Below are 10,247 nucleotides of genomic sequence, written 5' to 3'. Positions count from 1 at the left end.
CTAGTTGTCGCTATTACTCCAAATTCTAGAAGGCCATCTTTAATTGCTGATTTTAGAGCTCAAAACTTAGAAGTTCATTATATGGTAAAACTCCATATGACCAAGCTCACATACAAAAGTAACAAGCCTTCATAAGGCAACGCACAACAACCTACGAAGATATATTTTGTTCTTATCTAGTGTTTATTATTTAAAAATAGCAACTTCCTACCAAGTTGAGATGATATAATTTTTCTATTTACACATGAAATGGAAATGAAAATTAAATTCACATTTAACGGGTGTAACATATAAGAAATTTAGCCTTGCCTCTTTGTCATATAAATATAAATGATTGAACATCTTAAAAGTGCATTTGAATAATCTTTTTGTATTACACATAGATACCTTTTTAGAATTCACCCAAAGATATAAATAACATAATTGTGAATGTACGTGTTGTGTCTTGCTCACAAGTGTATGAGTCAATCAAGTAATGTAGAAAGATATTGATTCCATAAAGATTGGGTTGCTAAATACAAGTTCTTTTAATGCAATTGAATTATTAAATATAAAACTAGTTAATTAGTTAAATCTAATTACCAAAATTAAATACACTAGCTACTGAATTAGAGCGTAAGGCATATTAGGCTGTTAAGCAGTGTAATATGAACTTAGATGAGAGCAGTGGATATAGGAGATTACAGCTGCAAGAATTAAAAGAAATTCGCAATAATGCATTTGAGAGTTCTAGAATTTATAAGAAGAAAACAAAAGCATTTCATGACAAAATGATTTCTAGAAAATAATTTTCAATTGGTCAAAAAGTTCTCTTTTATCATTCAAAATTTAGGTTGTTTCCAAAGTAAATTGTGATCTCATTGGATTGGACTTTTGTTGTTACTAACATTTTTCCTCATGGGTAGTAGAAATTTAGAGCTCAGCAACCTTGAAGTTGTTCAAAGTCAATAGCCACAACTCAAACCTTTTTATGAAGGATGACAAGTTAAACATGTAGAAGAATTAGAGTTGAGAGATCTCATCTACATTGATCAATAGACAGAAGCATTACATCGAGCCAACAACAGTAAACAAAGGCACTACTTGGGAGGCAATCCAAGCTTTCGATCTCATTTTATTTAATCTCTCAGTTTTAATTTTCATAGGCAATTGTTTTTAAATTTTAGTTTTACATGTTTCAATTTCGATTTTAAATTTCAGTTTTTAGATTTTTTATGTTTATTTGGCAATTGTTTTTGTTATTTTAAATCAAGTTCATTTTAATTTTTTTTTAATATCAGTTTTATTTTACTGTTGAGTCGTCTTCCTCCTTCTGCCTAAGTATCAGTTGACTTTCTGTTCACAAGGGAACAGTCTATCATTTCAGTGTTTTAGGGTTGGGTTGTGTGTTTCTATAAATGTTCAACTCTTGCTATGTTAGTTTTTCTTAAATATAAGGGTTCTATATGCTTAAGTGTAAGTATATTATTGTTGTGTTTCCAAAAACCATATTTACCAAAAACCTATGCTCCACCTTCTCTCCCACTCAGGCCCTAGCTACTCTTGTCCTTTTCCAAAATCGTCATGGCAAAACCCAAATTATAACCTAAAAGGCAAATAAGATCCATGTTCCAGAAACCCCTACATACGAGCCATCTCTCGAACCGACAACATCCTCTGTCAATCGAAATCTATAGCTGCATCATCTCTTTCCCGCTTGACACCTTAATCATCATTACTAAATTCCAATCGGTGGTCCAAAAGAAAAATAAACCTTTGATCTTTGGTTCTTATATCACTCAATTAATAGTCAATTTAGGTTTATTAGATATTTCTAACCATAACATGCATATCGCTTGTAAGATGGAAATATTAGATATGACTTATTTAGGCAAGATGAGACATGTGACAAAATAATCAGATGTTAGTTTCAGCTTTGTGTAGCTCGAACCAATAACTAGGCTTTCTTTTCGGCTTAGTAGTTGTCATTAAATAGCAGTAGAAGTAGTTACAACCATCACTCGTCCACCAGCGAATATTCCATCATCATCCTATGCTTTTTCGTTCAGTAACCTTGATGCACTACTACATAGATTTGAATAAAAAGTAGAGTGCATAGAGCACAATCTGATGGCATTTTTCGATTCTTAAAGGTCACGCCACCTTATCCTCCCTCTCCATAATGCTGACTGTTGTTTTTTCCCCATAGATTTAAAGAAGTCTTCTTTCCCTTTTCTTTTATATTTCAGTTTTATTTATTGTGTGTTGTGTTTAAAGATTCCGGGCAATGTTTGGTTTCAGTATTAGGGATAGTTTACTTGTTCTTTTGTTCTTCTTTATGTTGTTCTGCTTTTGGTTACGCCTTGTTTTTCGTCTTGTTTTGTTTGTGTTGTTGTTCTTTGTTGGTTAAATTTTGGTTTGTGTTTGTGTTCTTCATTGATATGGTAGCTGGTGTACTTTTCTCTGGTTTAGTCAACCAAATAATTCCATTAATTTCATTTTAAATGAATTAAATTGTGTGCATGTCATGGGATTTAGCTAATTAAGTATAAAAGCAATGCACATTAATTTGTTAGATTAACTATAGGTATGCACTTAAACAAATTTTGATAATTAAGTGATAGAGCTTTGTTTGAAGTTGAGGTGAATTGATTTAACTCATAAGTTTTAAGCTGCAAAAAAAAAAAAAAAAAAAGATTGAAACATACATATCAATCTGTGTTTTCTTTGATGAGTGGTATTCTTCTATGTGAATACATCTCTAGAACTTGTTTTGAACTGTTTCGAGACCACATCGATATATGCATACATGAAAATGATAAAGGTCTTATTGTTTAAACCCTTTAGCTTAAAAAACCAACCTATTTCAATTTCCCTAGTTAGCCTCTTGAGTCTTACAAAGCCCTTGGGTCATTGAGCTAAAATCATATTACAAACCCAAGTCTTCAAGCAAATATCCTTACCTAACCCTAAATGTTAGCGGGGCATTTAAACTAAATTTTGTTACTTGATGAATATGCTACCTTGAAACTTTAAGCGTGGGATAATAGGGGACTTAAATGCATTAGGATGAGATCACAAAAAGAAGTCAACATGAAGATTTGTTATTGCTACTACCTTATATTGTTATCTTTACTCTCAAAATCTTCTTAATTATTTAAAAAAAAAAAGTTGATAGTAGCAAGGAATTACAAGAGAAATGTAGTGAATGTAATGGTTTTAGTTTTAGATTTTTGTTCCCTCTATATATTTAAATGTTTTGTTAATGCTCATGGTTCTAACATTTCGTATCTATTAATTCTCACATTCACCCAAAACCCTATTACAACCTAAAATAAAGTCCTTCTAATTTATGCATGTATATAATCTAAGTGGTAGAGATTTGGTGTACAAGCAAGCCTATGGTAGAATGTTTGCACTGGAAGAACTTGAGTGAAACACCAAACCATTAAACACATGAGTGGTATGATTGATAATCGTGAAGAGATTCACCAAAAACTTCATACGTGCTTTAGAATGCAATTGTCTTGATTTGTCTTTGTGTGCATCTCCTTATGAAGTTTGATTATGATGTGCGTTGTTGCTTGAGTCTTGGTTGGTTTAAATCTTAAGGTATGCACATTTTTTTTTTTTTTTGGTATCATGAGAAATGAATTGATGGAGCCTTTTTGTTTTATTTTAAATGATAATTGTGGTTTGCTCGAGGATAAGCAAAAGATAAGTGTAGGGGAATTTGATAACATTGTTAATTGTCATTATGTTGATTTCTAATTCTCTTATGTTGCGTGAAAATTTAATTCAATCTAATAAAATTATGTGTCTTTTGCATTTAAGGAGCTTTGAACATTTTCCTATAAAGGGGGTGATTGTTAGCTGAAAAAGGGGAACAATTTTTGATAGATAAGGGATATAAAAAAGGAAAGACGGGAGGAATTTAGGAGGTGAATATATTATTTGATCTTATTTCATTATTCGTTGGAGAGGATGGCTTACAATGGCTAAATTCGAGATCATATCCTAATTGTTAATCAATAAGGGTTAACTGGAATACATGTTTTTGATCAAATAATCTTAAGAAAGACAGTTAATTAATACTACATCGAATATTTAAATAATTAATTTGATACTCTTAGGTGTCGATGATCAATCGAAGATCTAATGGTGGATGTGATCGTAGACCAAGGTTTGTCAAATTGATTAATTATTTTAGATTATTTATAATGAATTTCATTTACTGCTTTCAATTACAATCTATATTCAATTCAAAAACCCCCCTAGTTTCATTGTTTTGTGTGATAAGTAACAACCAACTCAAGGGAACGATCTATACTTTTTTTTACTACATTTTTATTATAAGAATTTAGAATTTTAATTTGGGTATAGACGACGACACTACTAGTTTTCCAAATAGATCGATTGATGATTTGTAGCGTTTCAAAATTAGGGTTTTGATGAATCATGAGCTCGAACTCGATCAAAATTAGAACAAAAAGATCTTACCTACATATGATGTACAATCAAAAATTAGGTTCAATGAAGTGTTATTTCATCATGGTTTAGGGCTATGGGACATTAGTAGTTGTTTACCATAGTCATTAAGTATCCGATCATAGTTTTCAAATCATTCGAAAAGGGCCGATGACTATACAATGATGAACCTAAAGGGTTAAATCAATAAACCAAACATTTAATAGATAGGATTCATTATCCAAGGTGGGTTGGCACCTTTCGAGGGGTAATAGAGATTGCATTATATAAAGTGTTATATGAGCATAAAATAACATTTTTAGAGTTAAGGTGTTTATGAGATAAAACTAGGGTGGCTAATGTATATATATATAATATAAATGAATGACCATTGTTTAAATTGAGAATTTTTTTTAGTTCATTTTAAGCATGAGATGTTCACTTGAACTAAAACCCTTCTCTCACTGAAAGAAATCTCTCCTCCTGTCTACATAAGGCCAAGGTTCTTTCTTGCTTGGTGGGTGGACTACTTTGAAGGCTTGAGTAATGTGAAAATCATCCATCATCAAATATGCAAGTTTAGAATAGGTAAAAATCACTAATCATTCTCTATATTTTTTTGTAGCATTAATTCATGTTAGTATGTTACATGCATATTATTTTTCCAACATATTCTTCACCAACTTTTTACACTACTTACCTTTTAAATTTTTATTGAAATATGAAAAAAATACTCCATTTTTTTAAGTTATTAAAATTTTCTTAGACATTGATACAAGAGAGCATTTACAAAAATGTGCCAATATAATTTTATATTCAATATAATATATATACTATTAAAAAAATTTACAAATTGATAAATAAGCACAATACACATTGGAAATTCAAAATTAAATAAACATGATGACTATTTAGTGTATGATGTGCATTTTAAAATTTTTAATTTTACTTTTTGTCTGTCAGTTATATCTAATCTTTTTCTTCAAGGGCTATTAGATTGAGCGGAAACATAATACACTAATAATTAATTGAATATCATAATACACGACATAGCTACTAGGCACATAATAAATATGTGGCTTATTGATGAACTTAATTAATTAAGAAAAATAAACTACTGGGGAATTTTATTAAGTTTGCAATAAATATAATCCTTAAATTTCTTGGCCTTATATTTAGGTGGATCGTCTTCTCCAACAAGTTGAGGAAGTGGAGCAATTACAAACTCTCCTGGTGGCTCTAAAAATACTGGCCATGACATCCTTGTCTTCTCCTTGTTCACTGTTGTTCTGTGTAGCACTGCCTTGTATTTTCCATTGCTAAGAATCTGCACCCACCATTTCCATTTTTCTTTTTCATTAATCAATTGTTATATTAGAAAATATACTCCATGGGATTTATGTTTTAACTCATTAATTAGCCATGAGTTTTATTCTAATTAGTTTCAGTCTAGTTAATTAATTTTCAAGCCATTAATTAGAAATTAATTAATTAATTAATTAAATACCTCAATCTGATCACCGATGTGAACAATAAGAGCATTGGGGATGTACTTGGCATCGATCCAGCGGTCATCCTTGAAGACCTGGAGTCCAGGGACTTCATTAGGAACAAGAATGGTGACGGTGGAAAGATCGGTGTGAGGGACAACACCAAGAGCAAGATCGGGACGAGGACATGGTGGGTAGTAATTTATTTTAAGCAAAAATTCAATATCTTCACCGCCAGATGCTTCTTTTAACACATGACCTTCAATACCTAACCCTAGTGAAAGAGTTTTAAACAACTTATCCACCACCTCTTTTATGTATTTTGCATACTCCTCGTTCACCTCCCTGCATCACCAATTCCATTACCAAATTTAAGGGCATTCATGATTTATATATAAGCTTTGTTTTTAAAAGTAAAGGATACAAAAATCTTATAAAAACAGTTTCTAATTGTTACATTAAACATATTTTCGAATATTAAAATAATCTTTTGGTTTCTCGGCTAGCTTCGGCCACTAAATGGACCAGGTTCTCTTCGCAGGGATCGTTGAGATCAATGGTGGGGATTTCAGGCACTGGCCCATTATATGTAGTGATTGCAGGCTGCTCTTTCTCAGGTCTAATGAACTCAGAAGGAATGCTATCTTTTGAAAAAGATAAGGAGGCAATTGCTTGGACTCTTTGTAACTCCATTTTTAGGTGGTAGTGAGTAATAGTCTTCTACTTGCTTGGTATATATAGCAGTCGGAAAGAGGACAACATGTGAGCAATTATTAATGAAACCGAAGAGAAAAGAAATAAATGCCTTCAGTTAAACTAATTAAAAGGTCCCCTCTTTTAAGGAAATTTCATGATCCCACGTGACTTGAAGTAACGTGGAGTTGTGTAGTTCACTCGTTAGAGTTACCAACTACACAAAGTACATGCATGACGCGTCCAAAACAGCCAGCTAGTTTACCTTGTGTATCATTATCTGGGTCTAAGTTCGCCAAGTAGCCCATATTTTTTTGAATAGTATTTGCATGCAAGAAGTTTATACAATTTTATCTACTAATAATTATATATAATCATATAACTAAATAATTTTAAATTAGAAATGGGATAATAATCAATTATATAATAGTATATTATTATTTATGTATAAAGTTATATGCAGTGTTTATATATAAAATTTTATTCCCAACCTTGAATTTCAAATAAAGAGTTTCGAAAGTGCAAACCTCATCCATTTCATCTAGGATGCTTAAAAAATATCTTAAGAAGGACCATTAGTGTTTGAAACTTTGTTAGATGTTGAAGATTCTTTATATATCTAAGTTAAGTTTCATTTTAGTTGATCCCAAGTGAACAAAGGGCAAATTTGAGACATACATGAATTGAATGTGCTAGGACACCTACGAAAAATTCAATCCCTTTGTATCTTCATATTTTAAAAACATTTGTTCTTATATATTGTTTGTTGCTATTGTAGGATTGTTCAAAATGACATGTAGGATTGTTATGATTAGGATTATGGATAGTAGACAATGATGAAAGTTAACACAATGACTTATGTTGGAGGAAAGAAATTGTTGTAATCCTGTTTGATACTATGTCTGATGGATTGGTTATGTTATTGAGTAATCATCTACACTGATTTTTGATAAAATACTCTCCAAATATCTATCAAATACAAAGATGCATTCAATGCAATTTATTACAACATTAAAGATGATAATAATGTTGCATGTTACATTTTCTTTTTTCAAAACAACACAAACTTATTAGTTCCTCTAGTTGTCACTATTACTCCAAATTCTAGAAGGCCATCTTAAATTCCTAATTTTAGAGCTCAAAACTTAGAAGTTTGTAATATGGTAAAACTCCTTATGACCAAGCTCACATACAAAAGTAACAAGCCTACATAAGGCAATGCACAACAACCTACGAAGATGTATTTTGTTCTTATCTAGTGTTTATTATTTAAAAATAGTAATTCCCTACCAAATTGGGATGATATAATTTTCCTATTTACACATGAAATGGAAATGAAAATTAAATTCACGTTTAATGGGTGTAACATATAAGAAATTTAACCTTGCCTCTTTGTCATATAAATATAAATGATTGAACATCTTTAAAAGTGCATTTGAATAATCTTTTTATATTACACATAGATACCTTTTAGAATTCTCCCAAAGATATAAATAACATAATTGTGAATGTACGTGTTGTGTCTTGCTCACAAGTGTATGAGTTAATCAAGTAATGTAGAAAGATATTAATTCCATAAAGATTGGGTTTCTAAATAAAAGTTCTTTTTTAATGCAATTGAATTATTAAATCTAAACCTAGTTAATTAATTAAATCTAATTACCAAAATTAAATACACTAGCTACTGAATTAGAGCATAAGGCATATTAGGTTGTTAAGCAGTGTAATATGAACTTAGATGAGAGCGGTGGACATAGGAGATTACAGCTGCAAGAATTAAAAGAAATTTGCAATAATGCATATGAGAGTTCTAGAATTTATAAGGAAAAAACAAAGGCATTTCATGAAAAAATGATTTCCATAAAAGAATTTTCAATTGGTCAAAAAATTCTCCTTTATCATTCAAAATTCAGGTTGTTTCCAAGTAAATTGCGATCTCGTTGGATTGGACCTTTTGTTGTTACTAACGTTTTTCCTCATGAGGTAGTAGAAATTCAGAGCTTACTAACCTTGAAGGTGTTCAATGTCAATAGCCACAACTCAAACCTTTTTATGAAGGATAGCAAGTTGAACATGTAGAAGAATTAGAGTTGAGAGATCTCGTCTACATTGATCAATAGACGAAAGCATTATGTCGAGCCAACAACAATAAAAAAAGACACTACTTGGGAGGCAACCCAAGCTTCCGATCTCATTTTATTTAATCTCTCAATTTTAATTTTCATAGGCAATTGTTTTTTAATTTCAATTTTACGTGTTTTAATTTCCATTTTAAATTTCAGTTTTTATATTTTTTATGTTCATTTGGCAATTGTTTTTGTTATTTTAGATTAGGTTCATTTTAATTTTTTTTTATATCAGTTTTATTTTATCATTAAGTCGTCTTCCTCTTTCTGCCTAAATGTCAGTTGACCTTCTGTTCACGGGGGAACAGTCTGTCATTTTTGTGTTTTGGGGCTGGGTTGTGTGTTTTTATAAATGTTCAACTCTTGCTATGTTAGTTTTTCTAAATATAAGGGTCTATATGCTTAAGTGTAAGTATATTGTTGTTGTGTTTCCAGAAACCGTATTTACCAAAAACCTATGCACCACCTTCTCTCCCACTTAAGCCCTAGTTGCTCTTATCCTCCTCCTAAATCGCCATTGCAAAACCCAAATTATAACCTAAATGGCCAATAAGATCCATGTGTCAGAAATCCCCTACACGCGAGCCATCTCCCGAACTGACAACATCCTTCGTCAATCAAAATTTATAGTCTTCATCATCTCCTTCCTGTTTGACACCTTAATCATCATCACTAAATTCCAATCGGTGGTTCAATAGAAAAATAAACCTTTGATCTTTGGTTCTTATATCACTCAATTAGCAGTCAATTTAGGTTTATTAGATATTTCTAACCATAACATGCATATCGTTTGTAAGATGGAACTATTAGATATAACTTATTTAGACAAGATGAGACTTGTGACAAAATAATCAGATGGTAGTTTCAACTTTATGTAGCCTAGACCAACAGTTATGCCTTATTCTCGGCCTAGTAGGCGTCATAGAATAGTAGCAGAATTGAAGAAGTAGTTACAAGAGCTTTTGGATAACGGTTTCCTTAGACCTAGTCATTCACCTTAGGGCACATGATCCTTCTTATGAAAAGGAAGGATGGGTCAATATGCATACGTATTAACTACAAAGAGTTTAATAAAGTGACAATTAAGAATAAGTAACTGAAGTTGAGGATCGATGACTTGTTTAACTAGTTGAAGGGTAACTCGATGTTTTTCAAAATTAACTTAAGATTCAGGTATCATCAAGTCTAAGTTGTTGAGAGAGATATTTCAAATAATGCATTCAGAATGAGATATGGGCATTATGAGTTTGTAGTAATGTCCTTTGGGCTAACTAATGCTCTAGTAATCTTCATGGATCTAATGAATAGGGTATTCTAAGATTGTCTAGACAAGTTCATCGTAGGGTTCATTAAAGATATATTGGTATATTTTGGGACTCCGAAAGATTAAGCACTTAAGGTTTGTGTTATAGATATTAAAAGGTAGGTAGTTGTTTACTAAATTTTTCAAATGTAAGTTATGATTAGATCGGATGACATTTCTAGGATATGT

At 31.3% G+C, this 10,247-nt stretch overlaps 1 protein-coding gene across 1 annotated transcript; it reads right to left on the bottom strand.

The window, feature by feature from the left end:
• Positions 1-5,443: 5,443 nt before the first annotated feature.
• Positions 5,444-6,661, bottom strand: LOC123199612 (flavonol synthase/flavanone 3-hydroxylase-like). The gene is made up of 3 exons (XM_044614641.1): positions 6,417-6,661; positions 5,954-6,286; positions 5,444-5,773 (listed from the first exon to the last, which is right to left on the bottom strand). Exons 1-3 carry the CDS (start codon positions 6,627-6,629, stop codon positions 5,561-5,563), a joined length of 759 nt encoding a protein of 252 aa, XP_044470576.1. The 5' UTR covers positions 6,630-6,661; the 3' UTR covers positions 5,444-5,560.
• Between the last annotated feature and the right edge of the window lie 3,586 nt (positions 6,662-10,247).

The sequence above is a fragment of the Mangifera indica genome, chromosome 16 (genome assembly GCF_011075055.1).
Source record: "Mangifera indica cultivar Alphonso chromosome 16, CATAS_Mindica_2.1, whole genome shotgun sequence".
NCBI lineage: Eukaryota > Viridiplantae > Streptophyta > Magnoliopsida > Sapindales > Anacardiaceae > Mangifera > Mangifera indica.
The sequence above is the reverse complement of the archived record's forward strand: the minus strand, read 5'-3'. Positions and strand labels throughout refer to the sequence as shown.

Bases quoted from the DNA above. Each gene is read 5' to 3' on its own strand.
- LOC123199612 (XM_044614641.1), bottom strand. From the start codon at position 6,629: ATGGAGTTACAAAGAGTCCAAGCAATTGCCTCCTTATCTTTTTCAAAA. The intron at 6,287-6,416 runs TAATATTCGAAA...TGGAATTGGTGA, and splicing joins GAGAAACCAAAAGATTATTT to TGCAGGGAGGTGAACGAGGA. The intron at 5,774-5,953 runs GTATTTAATTAA...TGGTGGGTGCAG, and splicing joins ACATCGGTGATCAGATTGAG to ATTCTTAGCAATGGAAAATA.